Here is a 24,560-nt window from a genome sequence, read left to right as displayed (position 1 = left end):
GCTGGCCTGGGTGCAATTTGTTCTAACTCAGTACGCCTATTAATCCAAGTCAATAAAAGTCAGTACTTTGTTATAAGAACATAATCCTGAACTGCGAATATACCTGTCTCTTGGGTATTACAAAGAACTGATCTGGAAGGATATCATGCAAGTGTACACAACATGCTCCAAATTCCAGGGCCACACAATACACTCTTAAATGCTATTCTGCAAGGCTAAGTGATTTCAGAACTAGAAAATGCTCCATTTGAATTAGATCCTTTAAGGATTAAATGCAATTTGCCTTTGGTTTATGTAATGCTGTACAGCAATCACACAGACTAATTTAGAGATGCAATTTATTTCTCTGTTGTATGGAAGATAGAGGCTACATTGCAAATTGTAAAGGCTGCTTTATTAAGTGACAGCTAAAGTTGAGCAAATAATTCACATTGAATAATTTCTGCACTTTTTTATTTTTAGTTCAAGAATGTCTGAGAGAAGATTAAAGTCTCTCCACCCTACCTGTTAAATTACCCTACATAATTCCTCACATGGTTTGCTGTTACATGCCTGATGTTCATAGCTATTAGTTGTGATTGGTAAACAAAACTTATGTCATAGGCTGTTCTGGCTGAATGATCAGCAACAATCATGTTTCTTGTACAATGTAGGTGTTTGGCCTTTTTAACTTGTAGTGCCTTATTTTATCAGTTGTGCGTTTATCAAGAACTTGGCAAATTAGCTGAATGTGAAAGTAAAACAAAAATCATTGTTATTCTGCAGATCAGAAAACCGAGAGTAGAAAGAAGTTAGGGAGGACCCATCTCCTGCAGCATCCTTCAGTAATGTGTTGGTTACATTATGCAATGCTGAAGGAGAAGAAAGTCCAGCTGATTTAGAATAATGAAAAAGTTAGTTAACCACATCATTTCTTATCAGGATAGAGAAACCTTCAACAGAAGGCTTCACAGCCTGGGGGAGGAAGGTACACACATGTGGAAGGAAAAGGATTCCTTAGTCACAAAAATGAAACAGAAAAATCAATAGCCTCATTTATCTGTAGCTAGTATTCTGCACCAGCAGAGATTGGGGGTTCAGGTTTCCCTAACGCTGATTTCTCAAGGAATCTAGACCAAGTGTTTTCTAAAATAGAGTATTACGATAAAACTCGTGAAGTTCCTGGTAAAGATGAGGAGAAAATCTGTATCTTTAAGGATAATTTAAAAAAAAATGTTATTGCAATGCTTTTTACCCACACTGATTAAACAGACCACTAAGATGTTTTGAGGTTTTCTTCTTGTGTTGGACACAAGAGAAGGCATTATGGGATAAAAGGTGACACAAACTGAGAGGCTTTAGTTTGTTCTACATTTGTCATGAACTTGAGAGTTCAGCATGGCAAAAGGCAGTATGTTTGGATGTGTAACTTTTCTTGTGTGGCACAAAATATTATGAACTTGATTCCCCAGAGCACTAGATTCATGCTGCACTATATATGCAATCCTGTCCAGAAGTAGAGAAAAACTTAACTCAGCATATTTATTAGCTCCCTCATTTTCCAATAGACATTGCTCTTATGATAGTTCAGTGTATGCGTTCAGAAAGACTAAGATTACTAAACTGTTTACTTCTCTTCTTCCAGGCTGCTATGAGTGGCAGGTATTGGATTAAGCTACCATGAGAATTTTTCTTATCACAAAAGGATCTGACAGAATCAAATAATAAGTACCACCCCGTGATTCATCTATATCTATTGGCTTATCACACTTTTTTCTCCTAGCTTTGCTTCAGAATGTTGTGCACACCACTATCAGCTTCTTTCTAAAGCCTCCAATCTAAAACTGTCATTCCAAGTTTACACAAATCAGCTTTAAATCTGTGTATTACTTTGACTTCACAAGAGATAAATATTATTTCAACATAAAAGCCTAAATTAAGCTAATTGGAAAATTTTCAGCAAAAGTGGATTATTATCATGGAGTGGGAGGGAGGCAGGGAAGCTACACACTACAAAAATGAGTTTTTTTTAACTTCTCATTTGAAATTCCATTGAGAAGACATGTGGTGGCACAGGAGAAACCCCAAGAATTATCAGGATTCCAGTGCTTAAGTAGAGTTTCCATTGGCCAGTAGAAAGAGGGTTGAAGGAATCTGCTGGATATGAGATTATAAGATTGTCCTTCCTATTCACCTATGTGGAACAGGAATGACAATAAAATATACCTCACCAGGCTGTGGTCAAGCTAACTTGACTGAAGCTTTTTAAAGAATGAGTTAAGTGCTTCAGTAGAAGAGGCTATAAAAAATGCTGGATGCCTCTATATTTGCGCACAACAAATCAGCTGTGATACTCACCCAAAATAGCAACAACTTCATCATCCTGGATTACTTCCAAAGACCCCGAAACCACAAAGCAAAGGTTGTCGACACTCTCGCCAGCATGGTAGATCAGGTCTCCTGGGGCACAGTGCACTGTCTGAAATTCCATGGCAAGTGCTCGAAGACACCCATCGCTTGCCAGCCTGAAGGCTGGGTGCTCCTTGAAAACTTTGCGGTTCAGATGCACACAGATATCTGCTCTCATGTCCTTAGGGCAAATCTGCAAAACCTGAGAAGGAAATTAGGCAATCAATTCCTGTGCATAGCTTATATGTACCACAGAATTATCCCTACTTTACTACAGAGAGTTTAAGAACTACTTTCCTTCTTTGTGCAAAATTTCAAATCTTTCTCTGTGAATCTATTTTTGTATTACTTATACATCAGCCACAATACGTGAAAGAAAATAATGTTTTCATCTCAGCAGCATGCTCTGCTGGATATTGAATTAGCAGGGTCAGGTCTCAGATTTTTAAGACAATAAAACTAAGAGCACAGCAGTACAGAAAATGGTGGAGAAAAGCTTCCTGAAGGATTGTTTCTAGTGGGTAGGTCACCCTTCTCGTAGGCAGATTCCATGAAAAGCCTGCACAAATCATATGTTCCAAAACTAAAGAGGGATTAAAGACATTTGAGAGTTCCAGACAAATGGCAGAAGACTTTCATTTGTATGGGAGGTAAGAAACATATCTTCATGAGTTCATTTTAGAATCTTTCAGCATTACTAGCATTTTCTAGACTTACAGACTTTGCTTTTAGCTCATTATTTACACCTTGGCATGGCTGTAGTTAACACTGAACAGGCAAATTTGTGGCCTATAAAATAACAAGAAGATTGATTCCATGCTAAGTTCATCTTTAAATGCTTGCCTCATCTGTAAAAAGCTGCACTGCATTACACAGCAGCACAGCTACCACTGCTCTGTCACAGGAGCAATACATGTTTTATTCATTGAATGATATTTTAGAAGTTATACACGGAGATCAAACCAACCTAACTCAGATCAGACAGTTTATGGATTGGCACAGCCATTAGTCAGTCTTATATCCGCTAGCTTTTACTATGCAGATGAGTGTTAATTTCTTGGGTTTACAGTCACCGCTACTGGCAGTTCATCTATAAACACAGCAGTTATTGAAATCAACACCATATTAAGTTCTTTGATGTCCTGATAATTTGAGACTTTTGCCTTTTTATTAAGATAATTCTCAAAGGCTACAGTGAGTTGTGCTTGGTTTAGTTATCCTGTTGTCTCCAAAGGCATTCTTAAAGCATTTCTCTCCTTATCAGAGGAAGCTAAGAATAAACTTTGAAGATAAGCTTAAACAAACATGTTTTACATAGCGTTTTTTTCTTGTTGCTTTGTTAAAATGATGAGAGGAGCTTGTAAATGGAAGCACCAGCATTCTATGCATCCTCAGATGTTTTCTCTGCACCTTCCCCAAATGTACCTACCTCAAACCCATAACCCCTCACAAAGGTATTTTGTGAGAAAACAGGCAGAGCAGCTTCAAATCATTATTACCTAGTACTAAAATACCATTTATTTCTGAAGCAAGTACAACACTGCTTCCCAGAATCACGGTCTGGGATCTAAGTGGCAGATATGCTGAAAACCATTTAGGAAAGCAAATAGTACTCTGTGTACCCATTGGTCTCTAGACAGCACAGTGCAAGACCAGATCTGTTCCACTCTTTCATGGTGATGCTTTAACAGCTAGGCAGAAATGAGATTGTTTTCTCTTTAACTGCATCATCTACAGTTTAGAATACTAAATTAAGCTGCCAACCAAAAGGCTGGTGATCGAAGCATTGGTATGGTTTCCTGAATGAACCACCCCACAAGTCACATCCCTTTACAAGAAAAAGACAAACAGCATCTATGGCCATAAAAGCTGGAAACTAATACGAAAGCAGCAAGTAGCTGCTTTCGTACATTTTTCTGGTAAAGGGTCATTTATTATTTTAAAAGCCACAATGGGAATTTCCTTGTAAATTCAATGAATTACAATGATAACATTTGCCTCACATAAGGCAGATTTCAAACAATACACTATTATTACAGTAATGACTTCCAACTTTCATTAATATCTTTAACCTGCACACAGAATATTACATTCAAAATCTATGAAGACAAAACAAATTTTACTTTGTTTTCAGGCCCAGATTTGCAAACAACCTCGCACAAAAGTAACATTGGAAAAAAAAATCTCATCTGAAGAAATTCTGAGGTTGCATTAGAACTTAGAACTTTCTATTGAGGTTTTTTTGTTTTTTTTTTTACTTAAAAACGAGCTCTTTCCTTCATCAATTTTATATTATTTTGTGACATATCACCAGCAACAAATGTGTAATTTTACCACTAACATACGTATGAAACACTGTATTTCAAAGTTTAAAATGAAGGGAAGCTACTACTCGGAACTATTTAAAGAATATTTGTCTTCTTTACTAAGCAAGTACCTCCTGTTTATTTTAATGAAATGCTTTCAGGATGTGACTTGTTTCCTTGCAGTTTAATTTACTTACCTTTTCGGTATCTATTCCTCTGGACATTGACCAGGTGGAAACGATGTAATCCATCACACGTTCACTCAGTCCTTTAGGGACCTGGTAGAGCTTTAGAAAGTCCCGGACACTGTTCAGCATTTCATGATATCTGTTTGTATTGGCATACATTTGCTGAAATATAGTTGTCACATTACCAAAAATGGTTGCATACAAAAGGGCTGTAAAAAAAAAAAAAAAAGAAAACCAATAGATATAATAAAATATATATAATATATTGTGATGATTGTGATGATCAGTCTGTGTTCCAGTGTGCTTTAGAATGGGAAATGCCAGGTCCATAGAAATGCATGCAATGTCAAGGCAGTGTTTAGCAGGCCTGATGAGCACAAGCATTTTTTAAGTCGCCTTCAGCACTACAAATTGAGGACCACGACCCACTTCTGTGATGGCAAGTCCTGCAACACAGAGTTCCTGAAATTCAGTTATGTGTCCTTGTCCATCAAACAATTCAGGAGCATCCAAACCCTGACAAAACCATGCTAGAAGACACAAGAATTTTAAGACAAATAACTTGGCAGTAAATACTTTAAAACTGCATCTCTGGTTTATAGTGCCTGTGTTGAAATGCCATCAGTGACAGATTCCCAAGGTTTAAGTGTATTACCACAGTAGTAAGCTGAGTCATCATTACCCACCTCAGTGTGACAACAACAATGCATCAAAGCAGAAGATGGAAAATGTAATAAACAGCTACCATGGGTCAGTGATCTATCATTGTAAGTTTAATAATACATACAAACTCACATTGTTTTATATTCTTCAAGCAGAAGAGCAGTAAGGCCTAAGGCAAGAGCTAGAGCCTTCAAATGCAGACTAAATGATGCACAGCCCTTCTAACTTCATTCAGCATAGTTATGAAGGCAACTGGTTCAAGATGGGTTTAAGAATAAACATAAGAAAGAAAAAAAAAGGCAGTAATTCCAGGTGTGAAGAGAAGCAGATGAAAGCACACAAGACTTGCAAAGATCCACCTGCTGAAGCCCAAGCCAGAACAGCAAGCTGGTGGAAGTCTTAACGTTCATGTTTTGATGGCTTGCAGAGGCTGCAACTGAGGGTCCTGCAGCCAATCCAAACCTGAATGGAAAAGAAGGACAAAAAGCCCCAAGGGGAGCTTCCTGTGTTGTGAATCATGTCAGTCGTAAGTGAGAAGCTGGCTGAAGGCAGAGAGGAACAGTCAGAGAGCAGATAAGCTGCTAAACCACCAGTAAGTATTCTGGCTTGCTGAGGGAATTCTTCTTCTTTATCATTTCCAGTCCCCCAAAACAGGCACCAAATTGTCAGTATATCTTCCAATCAAAATAAATAATACAGGATTCGTATTTATAAAAAATAAGAGAATATTTCACCTTATCTAAATATCCCTTTGGCTATTTATTTCCTCCTTCACTACCACTTTTAAAAAAACATGTCCTCAAGCCATTTATTCTTTCGAGGATGCAGTTATTCATTCAGGTCAGTGTTACAGGTAGTTACCCTTAAGCCAACCGGGATGCTTTACAGTTTTATGGCCAATAAAAAACCTTTGATAACATGCAAAAAAACCAAGACTGTCCATATCCTGATCATTGAGAGATGCGAGTTAAATTTAGATTTGCTCAAGGCCTTTACACTCCTGATTCTCTACAGAACTCCTTCTTGGCACTGTACGATTTCTTTTCTTCTCTTTTTATGAATTCCTGTAGTGACTAGCTCTCCCCTTTTCCAACTACTCCTCTGTACAGACAGGTATAAAAATATATAAAATGTACAAACTCAGTTTAAAAATAAAGTACAAAGTATGAATATGGGCATAGGGACCAGAAATGTATGGATTATTTCTCTTTTGAACCTTAACTTTTGCATGAGTGGTATCATACAAGGAAGTCTGATGCAATGAGTATTGAAGAAAGAAGAAACGCTTTAAAAAACAGATTTAGTAAAAATACTCCTTAATTAATGAGCATTTTGTATTTGAACAGCATTATTTTTCCCCAACTACGTCCTGCTTTGCTCCCTATTACGCAGACGCAAATATAACCCTACAATATTGCTACCTTAGTCTCTACGTACACTGACTTCTCCCATGTTCCCTTAAGAGAAACTAAACCCAGGACCTCCAAAACTGCAAAGTCTCACTGGCAAGACACTATACTAGGCATCCACAAACACTGTTATTCTGCCAGCCACCATAACACCGAAAATAGGTGACAGATTAGGAAGCAGGTCACAAGCAAATTCTTCTCTGAGGATTTCTGGGAAATGGTACTTGTGTGCTCACAACTGTCTCTTGCCTGCTGGTTCAGTATTGTGGGACACAAAGCTTTAAGCCAGCAGAGGTAAAATGGAGGGCCCACTCTGTCCCATTACTGTCCAGCTACATGAAGCCTAAAGGAAAAACAGAAATTTGGTTCTTCATCTTGATTATTATGAGGCGAGTTGTCCCAGAGCAATCCCAACTGCAAATTGTAGCTGCTATGCTCCAGCACAACAATTATCTTGGCAAGAATTATTCCTGCACGCATTAATTTTTTTCTTTCAAAAAAAAATCCCCAAACTTGCATTCCTTAATTTATCATTAGCTAACCACTTTATTACTGTTAAAGACACATTAAAGCCAAGGATTTTTACAGCCTAATATTGGGTAGATACATTAGCATATCAAGCATTGACCTCTTCTGCACAGAAATAGCTGGCTGTGTGCCTTTCCCTCTTTTCAAAGAATAACGAAATGAACCCACTTGGAGTACACCACAGCCCCAGAAAATTTTCAGAAACATGCATTCTACTACAGGAATAAAGTTCGGTGATTTATGACAGAGCAAAATCTCCAAATCCTTGTTTCAGTGCTGATCAAACACTTGACATCAGACCACTGCCTTCTAACAGCAACAGTGCAGTTTGTAGCACTGCCCTAGAGACTCTGCAGAATCTATGAAACTTCTTAGCAGTCCCATGTCCAGAGGATCACAGGAATTAAGGAAAAGTATTTTAAGGGGTGCAGGAGAAATATCCTTGTGTGGATATTTCAACTCGAGCAAGGCCACGTGTGCATCACAGATAAGTCACACATGAATCTGACCCAAACAGCTTCCTTGGATGCATCTGATGAGGTCTGTGTGGTAGTTTTTGAGAACTATCTCCAGGACTAAGCCTGTAGCAACCACGCCTACACATTAACCAAGAAGAAAATTTCTTCTGCAGAACAAACAATAGCCTGTTCTAACAATGCATACAAAGCTCCAGCACACCGAGCAGACAGCAAGGACCTCCTCTCCATGACTGTCTCTATCCCTCTGAAAAGACGGAGACATTAATATCGTTTTCTGACAATAGATAAAGAAAACACATTGTCTCCAACAATGTGGCTATCCATTTACAATGCAGTCTGTGTCACCCCATTTAGTCAGTGTTTAAATAATGTCAAAGATAAAAGCATAGTAATTTCAATAGCCAATTACCTGCACAAGTGAATCGTGAAGGTCAGACATAGGTTGGAAAGGTCAGCAAATCATGTCTTACTTTTAATGATGTAACAAATAAGAATAGAGAAATAAATACAAGTCAGTGTAGGTCTCAGCTACCACAATACAAGATCTGGGATCTGATTTTAGAATTATAAGAGGAAGAATTTCTATCTGTAAGAATGAGAGGTTTGCAATTACCCCAATTACAGATATAAGTGCTGCATGCGGTTCCTGAGATGAATCATCAGATTGATGATGATTTGTTCAAAATGCACTCATCCAAAGCCCTTGCATACAAAATGTGTGCATAACCGTACAGCAACAAGTGAGACCAACATCAGCTAGTGAACTATCTCTTATATCTTGTCCCGAAGACCTGCAGTGCTTTCAAAAACTGAACTGCCTTCATTTTCATTTTCTGGAAAGCTGATCCAGAAAGTCTGTCTCTCTGCATGCAAGTTTCAGTTAACAACTAAAAAACCTAAACAACCCCCTACTTGACTAAGGAGGAGCCTGTGCTAACTTAAATACTTTTCAAAGATCAAGCACCTGGATTTAGAAATAGCAGATTATTTCATGTTCCACTGTTGTTCCACTAACCTATTCCTAGTTTACAACAAATTATTGAGTTCACAGATAGCTGAGAGAAAGCACAGCCTTGAAAAGCTGATGCACCAGATCTCTTCTCACTGAAGTTCAAACATAGCTGTAAATTAACCACAAAAATCTTATACCTCAAAAGCATTTTTCAGAAAACACGTTGTGAGGTCAGACAAAATTAACATTGATCAGATAAAAAGAAAAGCAGAAATTGGTAACTGTATGGATTATAACATAATTATATGAGAAAAAACACATTGTTTTAAAATGCACAATTAGAACAATGTAAGAGCTTATAATTGCTTGAGATTAGGGTTCTTGATTAGTGGTATAATTATGCCTACTTATGGCTAAGAGAGCATGTAGTTAAAACAAAAGTGCTGAACGGTTAATTATAGTCTGCAAGCAAATACCAAACTGAACAGGTATCTATCAAGAAATGGTTTGCAGAACTAGGTTTGATAGAATTGTTATTTGTAGTCTTGCAACCTGAAACCAGAGCATCTGGAGTAAGATTTACTTACTGAGTATCTATATAACCTTCTAGTATAGTCAGAATTTAATTAGGTTGCCCCATTTTCTATCGAGACAGAGGCAGAGCTGCTTTATTTGCTACTCTTAGGAAGCTTTGTATATTATAAAGTTTCCTATTCGTAATCTTTTATCAGTCTTTTAATACAATGTACAGAGACATAATTTCATTTAGCTAGTAAAGAGTAAAGAACTTAGACATAATCTAATAGCTCAATTAATATTATGCACTTTATGAATTTCCACAATATATTTACATAACATTGTTACACAGTACACAACAAATTACAACTGCTGCTATCTTCTTAGCATGTACATAAATTCCCGAATTTCACAGCTTGGGGGAAAAATACATTTTTCGAAGTAAAAGTCCCAGAGGAGCTCTCCACCATGCTGTTAAATGATTGTTAGATCCTGTTCTTCCCATAGCTCTCTATTGTCCTCAACTGAACTGATGCACTGCTCCAACTCACCTCCTCTTTCACTACACCAGCTTCTAATTTGTACCTCACCTTAGGTACTCCACAAGCAAAAGCAAGGCAGTAGCAATGGCAAATATCAAAGAACTGGCACGCTACTATCAATTGAGCAAGTCTGAAAATCAATTCAATGGCAAAGACCAAAGCAGAAAGCCAGAATAGGCCGTGAGGGACATGAGCATGAAGCTATGTGGCAGAACCACTCAACTTCTAGAATGAAAGATGAGAGATCGCTGGCAAATTTTTTTAAACCCTTAGTCAAACCATACTTCAAATCCTCTCACACTCATCATCACACTTGCTGAAATCACCCTGCTGATGATAGATGGGACATAGCGGGACCACACTAGGCTCCAGATCCAATGGAAACGTCTCCGCCGCAGAAGGACAAGCCACCAGTGAGGACACAGTTGATAAGGGCTAAACAATAGAGCATCGGAGACATGATTTTGTTTCCTTTAGCCATCACCAGAACAAAAGAATGGCAATGAAATGAAAGTCAGAGACATAAACAAGAGAACAGCTGCTCTAGGAAGCCACTTAAGCAGATACCAAAGACTAGAGTAGTAGAAACATCTGTGCAACTTAAAATAGTCTGTCTGCAGCCTGCAAGGGCAGAAAAGGAAGAGTTAAGAACAACTACAGAAAAAACACCACAAACAGCTCCCACTGCTGGTCTCTTCACACCCTTTCCTAACCCTACAAATAACAGCAGACTGCTACTCAGCAACACAGATCCACACACGAATAACCTCCTGTTATCTCAGGAATCTGAAACCACTTACATTTTGCCAGTTTAAGGCTTAATATGGAGGAAGTAAGTGTTGGTAAAACACCAAACATTCCAGGGATGCTGAACTCTAGCATCTCTCTAAGGATGCTTCAAAACCGAAGGGGTTTTGTTATTTTGGTTTGATCTGGTAGCAGCAATTACAGGTGGTTTGGCTCACAAGAATTTCACAAGCCCGGGCATCGTGGGTAGCACAAATTTCTAACAGGTTTTGCTTTTGCCTTCAGCATGTTTGGGCTGAAAGAAACAGCATGGGAAAACATACAGACCAAAACGGATCAGAGGAGCTATCAGAGCCAAAGTGAATAAAAGCCAATAAAACAAACTTCAGCACCAGCCTTGCAAGAAAACTCTCCAACACAAACAGCTCGCTCTAAACTCACAGAGATGGGCCAATACCAGTTTGTACTCTATAAGAGTCTGCATCACTGATCCAAGAGCCTGCATATGCAAAGAGAGGATGAAGGGGCCCTGGCAATCCGTGCAAGGGAAGGGTGATTCCAGGGCCGAGGCCCTTACCCCTGTACAGCAGCACCTGTCCAAATTAACAAAGTCCCACTAATTAACACTGCCAAGTCTGGATTTTGGCAAATTAAGAAGTGTCCAAACAAATAAAATGGCAAGAATACTGATTTACAAAACTCATCGTTCATTTGTTTTGACAGCTAGAATTTAGTGTTATATTTACACTGAAAGGCACGAACAGTCATCCAGAGGGGGATTTAATGGCAGACACAGACTCTACATTCTACAGCCAATATGCTTGCGGAAAAGCAGATTACTAAAGTAATCAGATGCACAACAAGTCAGAATTAGCCTGTGAGGACTTGGACATGGTCTGGGTTGCAAAATTAAGGAATAAGACTATGGTCGTACATTACAATTGTACTGTAAAGGGAAGCCAACAGAAGACAATACAAACATGACACTGAAAGGAATTAAAGAGAAGAGCATCCTGGATACAGAGAGACTTCAGGCTGGTAGGCTTTGACATCCTTAATCACAAGCTTCTCTCACCTTCAGGAAAGCAGGGCTGCATGTACTCATTCTATAAACAAACAGCACTTGCAGACCAATGAGTTCAAACTGCCTCTTCTCACTTAAATTACCTGAAGGCATCAATATTTCTGCAAGGCTCTGTACTTCCAAAGGTGCATTATACAGCAGGTATGAAGATTTATGTTCTGCCTCACTTACAGGTAAATTCTTAAACCTGCCAGGTCACCGTGACTAACTGCAAACACAATAATGCCTAGTAATTAATTGAAATTAGGGCCTTAGCCCTTGATACCAAAAAGACTTTCAAAGAACCATTACAGTTTAATCAATGAGTCCACAGAAAGTTCCTTGCAGAATCAAACTTTATTTCAGTTAAAGTAAACAATATGGGATAGCAAGAGCAGCAGGTAAGAAGATTTGCAAGGAAAAAGGTCTATGTGATTACTCATAGGTAAGACTAAGAGAAAAAGGAAGACAATTCCACAGAAATAACACTTTCCAGTTACCCCCCAGGTCTTATCCCCCACAAGAAAGGTTCTTATCTGATAAGGTAAGACAGAATGGTCAGGAATTGTACTGATTTTCACAACTAGTTAAAACAACTACATCTCCTGTAAAGAACAAGATATTTATCAGAACATCTTCAGGAGGGTCATAAAGGGTTTTAAATGTGAAGCAGGATCTTGATGATGCTCTGGGTTTTAAGCATGTGTATTTCACTGAATGCTAAGCCTTGCTCTAGACTAAGCCAATTTGATTATCAAGAGGAAACTAACTGCACAAACATATTACAGCTGCAAAAACCATCTGTATTCCAAACATACAAGGCCAGACTCGCTAGTGGGACACTTGTATCAACAAGGGATGACTTCAGCTCAGTGTATTCACTAGCAGGTTTTACCATGACAAGAATGATTAAAATGGCAATTCTGATTAAATCCTCTGCAATTCGCAAGAAAGGACACTATTTTACTGTTTTGTAGAATTTTATGGACAATAAAATTTAAACTGCCTAGAAAATTGAAATGGATTTCCATTTCATTTCCCAGCACTAACGAACAGATCACCATTTAAATGATGACTGAGCCATTTAAGGGCATCATTTTTCTACTACGATTCATACAGGGTAACGCATGGCCATTTTCAATTACTTCATTAAAATTAAATCTCCAGATACTGCTTCTAGGTTTTTACTGACTTGCACAGATATGAAGGCTTTTGCTTTGAAAGCTTTTTTTAAACTACCCTCAACTTACCTGAAACTGTTACTTCGAATTAGAAGCAAACTTTTTAATTTAAAAAAAAAATCTATTACTGAAATAGTGCTACACATAAAAAGAAAAAAAAGTTAAGAAAAGCTTAAAGGCGTGAATAAAAAGGAAAAGTTACTCTCTTTCCATGTGAAAATACTGACATACGTAGTTTCTATGGTTCCTGTATTTACCCTATTTCTTCTATGATTTGTATTGTGTTTTCCAGAAAGCCTTGCAGGAAGGAAATCTAGCAAGGCTCGAGGAGATTGTCTTTTATCCAAAGTTTGTGGTCCTTTCCCTACAATGCTGCTGCATGTTCTGCTGGGCTTCGTACTGCTGGCTCAGGCCCATTCCTATTGGCAATTCCTGAACCTGATTTTGCAATAACCTATCTGTAGTTCAGAACTTGATCTGAATTTTGCACACCAAAGCCATTATCTAGCTCTTACACATACTGAATTCTGCAGTGCACTTCTTCCAATCCTTGATGCAACACAAGAATTTGATGGCTGAAGTCACTTGTTGACAACTGCCCAACCAGCATTCTCCAGTGTGATTCCTTTTGGTTATTGCTCCATAACTTATTTAATTACAGTATCTTACATTCAAGTGAGATATTTAGAATGATCCTTTGTTCCCAATGATAAATGGATTCAGGTAGATTTGCAGCAGTTAGTAGCTGACTGCATTTCTTGCTGAATATGTTCAGATCTGAATCCACCAGTTAAGATTACAAGGAGGAAGGACTCAAGGCCTCCAACGAGGCTGCAGTGATCTCACTTCTCATTAGGCTTAAAACCTCAACTTAGATATGCACTTAAACAGGCTTTAAACACTGCTGCATAGATGTGAGCATGTATGCGTGTGATTAAAGTTAAGAACACAGTTAGGAGAAATACTGAGACAAAGCAGCTCTCTTTGACCACTCACACTTATCCACTGACTTACAAAAGCTTTTGCTCTCTATGTATAGCAAGTACATCACAGTCTTTTTTTAGGCTTTGTCTTCGAGAACAAAAGAAAAGGCAAAATTTTAATGCTTATAAATTATCCCAATATAAAAGCAGAGTGGGATGAAGGCACTATGGTTTCATTGTGAAGAGAACCAGAGGTGGGCGGTAGAGCGCTGGCCTCAGCCAGCTGATGAAAATAATTGCACATCCATTGTCCCACAGATTCCAGAGAAGTAACTTCTGCAGATTAACTGTCCCCAAACCAAAAAGGAGTTAAACAAAAACCTCAAAACAACAGAAAGTGTGTAACTGAGATGAAGCCTGGGTCTTCTGTAGCTTACCTGGCTTACACTCACTAGCAGCCTTCAAGCTGACTCTGCTCCAAGCAATCGCACTTCAAAACAACCAGTGATCTATACATTGGCTGCATGGGTTGTGTTAATCATGAAGGAGCTGTCAAGCCTGTTCATCTGACAGGCCAGCCAGCTACAGTTAAGAGCATGTCTGCACCTGCAGGACGAATGGATACCCAAGTTAAGGACCACAACTAACTCTCAGTTCAGATCAACTATGCTGTGAAATTAAGCCACTAAAGCAATGGCACTTAACTGGACTGGGCTGTACCTGACTGCTTGCTTTCCTGCAGCCCATACGTTGGACCTCAATGCAAAAATCTTGGTAAGCCAGGCTCTGGGAGTGGTGTTATTCCGATAACCACAGAAAGACTGCAAGGTACTCTTCATGTGACACTGAGTGACCTGACAATCCCATCTTGCATGTGCATACCTTTTACTTCTAGTTGCAAGAAGTACAAATGAGTTATGTGACTGCATTCCATTACAGGGTTTTCAAACATCCCAAACAAACCTAAAGACAAAGTGTTCCAAAAGCTTCCCTCTTCTGGTGTCATTAAATAATTACAAATATTTAATGGTATTTACAACACAAATAAGAATACCAAAGTTTTTCATTATGTTGAGTAAGCCAGTGAGGTCTGAGATAAAGATGACATTCACAGGTGAAGTCTAATTTGAAGTGGTTAAGAAGTAATTGTCACTGGAATGACTAGATCTGAGTCATGCTCCTCCCACACACTATTCACAGATGCGCTTGTGACCAAAATCAATAGGTACATATAGAATGTACAGGAACGTGAAATGGGGAAAGCTTTTAAGACAGTTGCTTCTCTAAGAGGCCTGCTTTACTGATGAGTGAAATGGCAGGTTAGTGAAGCTTATCAAACAACAAGTTTATAGCTTATCAAACAAGTGGAGCAACTGTTTGAGTTCTTAATGAGAAACCATAGCTGACTGCATGTGAGAAGAATATTTTTCTCTGGAAGGGTGAAGAGGGTTACAGCCTAACGTTTGGACATGGATAATCATTACTATTTCTGTGGTTCCAAACGTGAAGATGCTTGTCTTCCAGGCTGACTCTGCTGTTTTATTAGAACTCAGCAGGACTAAAAGCAGCAATAAAGGCAAGAATGCACGCAGCTGGGAGTTCCACACCTAACTTCTAAAAAAGATACATAGTTGAATTCAGGGTCAGATGTTATTGCATAAGAGATATTGCCTAATTTCTTTTTAAAGTAAACATTACATAAAATCATCCAACATCTAAAACATGTCAGGTAGCTCTGTTTTGTGCTTTGGTGAGTTTGTTAGCATGCCAGCACAAAATGCAAATACATTTGCAGAGATACAACCTTGCACAGTCAGAAGTAATGACGTTGTAATGTCCTGTGGGACCTTCTCAGACAGCTATACTGCTTGTGCAGTGCCTGAACAAGTGAGGCACACAAGAATGGCATTTGCAGATGGCCAACAGAAAGTACAGAGGGCTCTCAAAGGTAATGAATTACCACTGTCACTAATGTGCAGCTACAAATCTCATCCAGTAGTCAGCCACACAAATTTTTATTTGATATGGGAAGAATGATTTAGGGAAGACTGCAACTATACTCTCCTGCAAGCAATGTACATCTAGGATACAACAAGCCTATGTTTCAAAAATCAGTGCAGTAGAAGAAACCTGAACTCAAGTCTCCCATTTTTCTGTAGAGTTCTTTCACCTTTAGGTGACTGGGTATTTTGAGACAAAGAGAAAGGAGAACAGAAGAGTTTTTACCATTAGACCTGTTCCAGTCTCCATGAATATGGCAGGGATATGAACCAAACATTCCCATATCCTTGGAGCCTTTTAATCATGAAGCAATTGATTAGAATGGGAGAGGCAGCTATCTCTGGCCATAAACACAGACCTCTCTGCTCTCACCTCTCCACAGAATAACGTATTTTCTGGCAGACATGCTCCGAGAAGCTTTACTTGGACAGCCTAAGCTGGTGGAGAACACCTACTATCCCTTAACTCCCAAGAGATCCTAGGAAAAGTCTAAGTGGCTTTACATGTGTGCATCAACAAAGTCCTAGGAACCACAGGGATATAAGGTGGCTGTAGCAATTAGCAAAAGTAGCCAGAATCATCAGGTGTCACACCTCAGAGTAAACCGTTCATCGCTGTGACACAGGACACATAATGTGAGAACAATGGTTCCTCCTGAACTGAAATTCCTGATCTTTGGATTCCAAAATGAAAAGTCCTGACAGTTCAGATCCCCACTCTCTGCTGACACAACATTGAATCTAGCCTATTCCTGCAGCAGTCCCAAGGCAGCCATTAAGGAAGCATTCTTTGATACTTCTTGCAGACCAGGGATAACTTTCAGAACATCAGGGGACTTCCAGAAGGGAGGTCTTCACAGTTATCACAAGTCTTTTTCATTTTTAAACACTGAAGACCCTGCCTTCTGTAATTCTCTGACACATGCAGTACCACCTAAGTAGCATCTACCAGACCTTAAATTCTTCCCTCACAATGATGGAAGCAACAAGATGATCTTACAACTCATACAGTAATTGCAGACTAACCGTAGGAGTTGGGCAAACAATTATGGCAAATATATTTCATGTCATTTATGGGCACTGAAGTTATCAATTTGTAAAGAAGTAAAAATGCAGAAATTCATTTTAGCACTTAACAAACTCTGGTAATAACCTGTGTGCTCATCTTTTCAAAGCTACGTGAAGTGAAAAACCATTTGTAAGCTGTGTGATACCATGAATATTCATTTACTGGTCGTAGGAATAAGGCAAGAATAGAATACTTTTCAACAGCTCAAATTTTTGTTATTATATAGCTACTACTGGCTGACACATATTAATGATTCTTGACAGAATACTTATCTTTGATGTGTTGCTGTAATCAATCAGCACATGAGCACCAGGCTATAAAAATATTTTTCTGTCAAGCTCACTTGACATGCTTTGAATGGTACACAGGCTCAGTGTTGGGGTTGGGAATTTTTTTTAGGTTTTTGGTTTGTTGTTTTGTTGTTTTTTAAAAAATAAGAAAGCCTATCTTCAAACTACACAGCTAGATTTTCTGGATAAGTATCTCTTGAAACTGTCCCTAAATATCAGCTCCTGATGTTGAACATTCACGATCTGGTCACCATGGTTTCAGCTCCCTCTGACAAATGTCCCTCTACCTATCCCATCCTAGAATAACCACCTATCCTGCCTTTGTTCATCTACCCTACATGTACACACCTACTCTTCGTTAAACCATTCACCTCTGTCAAATTCTTGTCATGTACCTGGCCCAAAATTACTCTTCATGCTTCCTTCCAGTTCTACCTCACTGTTTCCTCTCACCTCTTCTAATTTTCTATTCAATACTCTGTCTTCTTCCAGCCTGTGAGAAACCTGTCATGGGAGTAGTGATTTAGCAGTCTCTCTGCATCACAGAGCCTGCAAAATTTAAATCAACAGTTTAGCAGACCCATCAAAGAGGCTGCCAGACCTTCCTGGCCTCAACAGAGAAGCTTAATGACTAGGAGGGAATCAAAGTTAAATTAGGTGGTCAAGAGAATAAGGGTTATTCACAGGTTTGAGGAGAGAAGGAAGGGGAGGGACAGGAATGCAAGCCTAAATAAGTAAGAGCTGAGGAGAAGCAGCAAAGGAACATAGGTGAGGTTAGGAACATGGAACACAAAATCACCAGATGATAGCTGAACTGGTGAAAAATAGAAAGAGAGTTTGAACGTCCAGTTTTCTGGGCAGGCTTGCCTTTACTGATACCAATATCCTCAAAGTTATACAGACACAGTTCAGTAGCCCAGCAGAGGAAGGGAACAGCTATGCAGTGGTATAGTATGTATACAGCACATTAAAAGAGAGGCATTCTATACTAGCCAAGATGTGAAGAGTCAGAGAGGCAAGGCAGGCAAAACAGACACACAGAGCAGTTTGCAAAAGGTCCCATGGGAGGGCATGTGACCGAGCTGGGAACTCAGAGCAAAGCTGCTAACTCAAGTCCTGTCCCCTGTGCACTAGCCCTCACTGGCTCCTGCACTGTACTTGCAGCATTTTTCAGCACTGATAAGGAAAGGGTTTGGGTTTTTTTGCTTTGCCCTTTGCCTAACAGCTTATTTCTTTGGAAGGCCATAACACCCATTTTCTGTGTCTAGAACCTCCTGCAGCTTCTAGAGGCTAAGATGCACCAATTCTCTCTGAACATTTGGTAACCAGCTCCCAGGAGAGAACAGAAACACTGTCTCTGGGTGAATCTCCATTGAAAAAGAAAATGTACCGAAAGCCTGTTTAATGAAGAAACTGTTTGAGTCAGGACAACATTCACTAAGATCAATAAGTTAAATGCAGCAGTAGTAGGCTGAGCTGTGGCTAACAAGCATCCCTAAAAGCTTTTTTTCAAGTGTGTCAGCATTGTGACTGCAATGCACGAAACTTTAGACTGCACAAGTCAGACCACAGGAACACAGTGACTGTATTAACAAATAGTACGGTGAGAATGTTGTCTTTGCTAGAAGTAAATGAAAGTCATAGAATGATTAGGATTGGAAGGGATAAAATCATAAAATCATAGAAACACAGAATGGTTTTTGTTGGAAGAGACTTTAAAGATCACACAGTTCCAATCCCCTTGCCATGGGCAGGGACACCTCCCACTGGATCAGGCTGCCTAAGGCCCCATCCAACCTGGCCTTGAACACCTCCAGGGATGGGGCATCCACAACTTCCCTGGGGAACCTGTGCCAGTGCCTCACTGCTCTCACAGTAAAAAAGGTCTTCCTGATATCTAATCTAAATATCCCTTCTTTCAGCTTAAAACCATTTCTCCTCATCCTACCACTACTCTCCCTGATAAAAAGCCCCTCACCAGCTTTCTTGTAGGCAGGAATTTGCAAATTTTTTTTTTTATATCTTGAAGAAAATACCCTATAAAATTTTATTTACTTTTCTCTACTTTCTCCAATGCTGAAAGCTTATGCAATAAGTCAGAAAGAAGAAAGAATAAATACTTCAGAACAAGCAAAGGGGACTAAACAACAAATCCAGAGAGATTGTCACAGAGGACAATAATGTTGGGTCAGTGTTTTCCATACAAACCCTAAGTAAACACACTGTCACAAGCAGGGTGTGAAAGTCCTTTCTGTTACTCTACAGACTGGCTGAAAAAAAAAAAAATCAAGAGCTTCTGCACAGCCACAAGCCTCTTAACGGCTTTTTCAGTTGCTCAAGGTAACTTCATCACTCTGCCATCAGGGACAGCACCCATCCATCTAGAGCTCACTGCTCCTGAGCTGGAAGGGGAAGAGATACTGATTCTTCTGAGGACGATGCCAATATCTTGAATCCTTCTTCCTCCCCAGCTGTGTGGATCTATCCTGCTAGGAGCCTTGCCGATTTGCCATTATTCTTCTACCACTGATAAGGCAGAGATGTGAAATCACAAACAATTCTAAATGCTACCTCATTCCATGCTTCATATTAGTGTGGTCTGAGAAGGGCGCAGGAAAGGGGGAAATTGCTCAGTAAATCATTTTCTACTGGAATGTGTTTTCACATTCCTAATCCAAGTGCAGGAGGCAGTAAACACATATGTGTATCACACAGGAGGCAGAAGATTCTTAAAGGAATTCTTTTTACACTCCACCCCACACATCATGAAGATGTTTCCACGTCCAAACGATGACCACTGCGATCTGAAAATCTGCTGCAGTTAATGGCCAGTCCTGACTCCCTCTGCTGGTACTTGCACATAGTCTCCTCTTCCTCAGCCTCAGAAGATGAGCAATGTCCTTTAGTGTTTCCAACAGCAGTATGACAGTGGGACTGTATTGCCTCAGCAATTTCAGGAACATTTATAAATATGTAGTGAAAAGTTCGGAAAAATACTTTGGAATCTTTGAGTGTTCACTATCTTTGGGTTTTTTCCCTCCTGTATTATACTACCCTTGTACTGTCTGATAGACTCCTTCCACCTAGACTAAAGTTAGAACAAATTAGGTTGCAATAAATATAAAACATTTATTTGCCTTAATCCATGGTTTAATACTTCATACAAAAGGGACAACTGCTAATAAAAGTCTTTTAAAAAAACCCTACACTTTATTAAAATTAAAATAAGAGTGAAAACACAGAGAAAGCTTTAAATACTAGAAGTTGCAAGCTGGAAGTGTGGGAGCTCATTAAAAAAGCAGTGCACAAGAATGCTCAAGGCAAATGCCATTCAAACTTTCTCGACTTTGAAGTTATTTAATCGTCACAGCAATCACAAGGGATAAGGCAATGTGTAAAGGAATTGGCTTCTCTAGGCTTGCTGCTGTTCAGTCTTCTGGAAAGGTATTCACTGTAAAAGTGCCATCAATTTAAAATGCTTCTCAGTTCTGAAAAGCAATCTTTCTAACCTCAGGCTTGATACTTCAAGCTGCAGAGCACCCTCAGCTGTCACAAGCCAAATGATACGGCATACCCCCAAAGACCAGAACCCCAAAACAGGGGTAAACTGAGGTATTCATCCAGCATAAACACTTGTTTTACACACATGCAAACAAAAGCTAAATGCCTTCTTTTCTGTGTGCGTCACCAATTCAAAAAATCCACCATTAAGACAACATAGTTTCTGCATTAATTCTTCCTGCTCATTCCCTGAGCATTAAAAGCTAAGCTAGCTGTGCAGCATCAGGAAAGTCTATGTTTCCATATAATATGCATTTGCATGGAACAGCCCAGTTTCCCTTTTCACTGGATTTACAGTGACTTACACCAGTCTGCACAGAGTGGATGAAAAGATGCTACAAAATCAGCACAGAAATTTTTATAGGCGTATAAATTATTACAGTTGCTATAACATTGTGGACTAACCAGTTCTAGGCATATGCTCAAGTACTCAAATTTAGATGCACTCTGCAAAAGGTGTACCAGCATCATTGTTACCATAGGTCTCACTCCATCAGATTCACAGTCTTTTCTTGACAAAGTAACCATTTCTTCATTGCTTTCTGTCAACTAACAATCCATACAGAAGACCTACACTCTCCTTGCTTTCAGGAAAGCCATGATCTAGCCTTCCCAGCTGTATCTTCAATGAATTCCTGTGAGGGAAGTGTGATTGGATTACAGGTGCTTGGGCTGAGCTGAACATAGATACCATCTCTGATGTTCTGCTTCTAGGCATAAATCCTTTGTATGGGCTTTATATGCAATATATCTCATTTCTAAAATGCATACCACCTCTGCATGTCCACATCTACTTATCCTTCTAAGTTACTGCCAAAGTACCCTCAAGAAGGCTACTCAGCTCAAGAACTAACACAGACCACCATGTCATTCAATGATACAGTCTATCCCCAGGTTCCCATTCAACAGCCCAACATTCTCAGAGTGTTCGAATTGTCGTTGTCTGGTCTAAAGGGTCAGTCCAAGGGCTGGAGCTTTCACACACAAAACCAAATATACAACATAATGAGCAGGGGAGGAAATCAGTTTCTTCACTGACCAAACCCTCTACCTCATCGGTACTTCAAGAAGAGCATCAGCCAGGCACCCTTCAGCTGACGAACACTGAACCAATACACCCACTCTTCTGCAATGAGAATTAACAGCCACTGCAATGTCTATCTTCAGAAGATAAAGGAGAAGCAACCACAATTGAAGAGCACAAGATTTAATCAGTGAGTCTCTGCCATTACCTTCTGTCAAGAAGTCAAAGATGCTACATTTCTTTTCTACCTTGAAATAAAGTAAATAGTGCTTTCCACTGAAAATCCACATCCTTGCTGATTTGTACCAGACCTCGGCAGTCATCCTAATCATCAGAAACACCAAAATTCACTGCTCATTTCAATGCACCTACCAATCATGCGAATATCTCATAAAGTCCAAACCCAGCACCTTCACTTTCCTATCACACTATGCCACTGCTGGTTCTGCCAAAGCTGACTATGGACTTCATTATGGCTCAGCTCCCAAATTCTGCCCCTTTAAAAGTCCAAAACAAGCTTTGAAGCAAACCAGCTAATTCTGCTGGGGGGGAGAGAGGGGAAATAAGCTAGACCAGCAAAGTCCTCCTGTTGTTGGTACATTTCTTTAAAGAAGGTTAGGAATTTTTTCTAAGAATTCTCCTCTATGAGCATTCTTTTTCTGCCAAATTTCAATTTCCAGCCCTGCTGTTCTTACATAGCTCTCTGAAGATCAGAATCTGGTTTTGCTAAATGGACAAATGACACCCTTGCTCTCAGAAATGGCTGATCTTTATTATCTCAACTTAGAAATTGAAAAGTTTAGAAAGTTAGGAACATGAGTTAAATGGAAAATAGAAAGAAAAACTGTGTAGACAACTCTAATTATAGATGTTGCTACATTTTGTTTCTAATACTATCATGATGGCAGCAGACAGATAATAGCAGTAAAATCTGAAATGGCAGGAAGAACTCCAAACACAAGCAATAATATAAAACACATCATCAGTCTGTGCAAGGCACAAAGCCATCAGTAAAAAAGCTCTTTGTTTTGGGGTTGAATGTTTTTTTCCCTTTCTAATGAGAATACACTGGTCCAATCAAGCTGTTTTGAATTGATGATCATAGTTGTTATGCTCTGTTTACTTGTCTGATTGTAATTTTTAAAGTCCACAGTCTGAATTACAGCATACCCAGTGTATTCGCTACACAATGTTAGAACACAGAAACAGCATCGAGATCACGCAAGAAATACAGAAGCATGGTATGGTTTTGTTGTTGCACATGTATTAGCACTAAGCTTATCAGCAAGTACTGGAAAGGTGCAGCCATCTCTCTCACTAGAGAGACGGCATATCTGCAAGTTGCAGCTCCTTCCTGACAGGAACAGAAAAATTACTACCAACATTGAAAGTGCAGTTGTTTCCACAAATGACTAGAGGGTTTAAGCTAGCAGAATCAGCCTATGCTACTAGGCTTCTCTATTAAAGTTTTTCATTCGCATTTTAAATTTACGATCCCATCCAGATTTTCTCTATTAAACATCCTGCTTAAGTGCCATCGACATCTGTATGTACATCACTAACCTGAAAAATCATATACTCTTACACCAATGCTCTGTCTTGCAAAGTCAAGGTTTTCTGGTGGGTCACAAGTAATAGGTACTTATAATTCTTAAGACCAGGTTCTTTTTTTTTTTTTTTTTTTTTTACCTAGGTGCTAAGCACTCATGGCTGTATTTTGTGTCAGGGGCTTAGCAACATAAAGTCAGGTTTGCCATGTACCAAGTGGGGAAAATCAGAAGTTAACAAATTACCAAGCACCCACGAAAACATTGGTCAAAATAGCATGCCAAGGGTTGACAGAAAAATGATGTGACAGCACACAAAATACTCTCCAATTCTACCAACAGGCAATTTGTTGTTTGAACATTCAAAATGAACAGAATTTTAAAATCTGCCACAATAACATTATATGAGGAAGAGTAAGAGCATTTACAAGCACAGATTCTGAGTCAACCTCAGAAGAATCCAACCCTTTGATGAAAGATGTTTTGAGTTCCTTTACTGCAAAAGCCCTCGAAACACTGGCAGCTCCTGTAGGGCCAGAGCCTTTGAAACTCCTCCCAGAACACTTCAGGAACAGCACCACTGGAGTGAGTGCAGGAAAAATCTGTGCAAAAGTAAAATCTGATCCTTAGGGTAAACAGGTTTTTTGAATTGTCTGTTGATCATTTCCTTCAGTTAGCACATTTATATGCCGCTCTCTCTTTCCTAGAGGACCTGACCGTTGAGAACTGGGGCACAGAAGAGCAACTTTCTTTCCCTAACTACCCTAGATGCAGCTCAGCAGATACTCTGGAGGAAACTTTCCGATTTTCAGCTACAATTACAGCAAGTGCTCTTTTTTCACTTTCGATGAATCTACAGCCTCTTGAACTGTGAGACACAAGCAATCCTGTAGCATTTAAAATGACCTGCAATTAATAAGCATTTCAAACAGCAGGTTGTTTGGGAAAGTAGCCCCGCTTTACAGGAATACAACCAATCCACCAGGCAACAGGCCACTGATGGCAAGCTCCTTCAAAGCTGTCAAAACAGTAAGTACTGCTGTGTAGCTACTGAAGGACAAAACTTGCCTGTTAGCAAGCAGTGGGGAATTTGGCTGTGTGGCCTCAGGCAAACATTACTGTGTATCACCCATTTTTTGCATCACTGCATAGAAAATGGTACAAACCCAGATATTTTCCTCTTT

The 24,560-nt window shown here is 39.3% G+C and overlaps 1 protein-coding gene across 3 annotated transcripts in view; it reads right to left on the bottom strand.

Annotated features, from left to right (window-relative positions):
* The window catches only part of KCNH1 (potassium voltage-gated channel subfamily H member 1), a 204,900-nt gene that overhangs the window by 95,466 nt on the left and 84,874 nt on the right, over positions 1-24,560 (bottom strand). For all 3 annotated transcript variants that reach the window (XM_054062837.1, XM_054062838.1, XM_054062836.1), the window contains 2 exons: positions 4,892-5,091; positions 2,338-2,590 (listed from right to left, as the gene is read on the bottom strand). In XM_054062837.1, coding sequence (XP_053918812.1) covers positions 2,338-2,590; positions 4,892-5,091 — 453 coding nt within the window. The remainder of the gene's footprint in view (positions 1-2,337; positions 2,591-4,891; positions 5,092-24,560) is intronic.

This window comes from Cuculus canorus, chromosome 3 (genome assembly GCF_017976375.1).
Source record: "Cuculus canorus isolate bCucCan1 chromosome 3, bCucCan1.pri, whole genome shotgun sequence".
NCBI lineage: Eukaryota > Metazoa > Chordata > Aves > Cuculiformes > Cuculidae > Cuculus > Cuculus canorus.
Note: the sequence above shows the minus strand (reverse complement) of the source record. Positions and strands in the feature narration are given on the sequence as shown.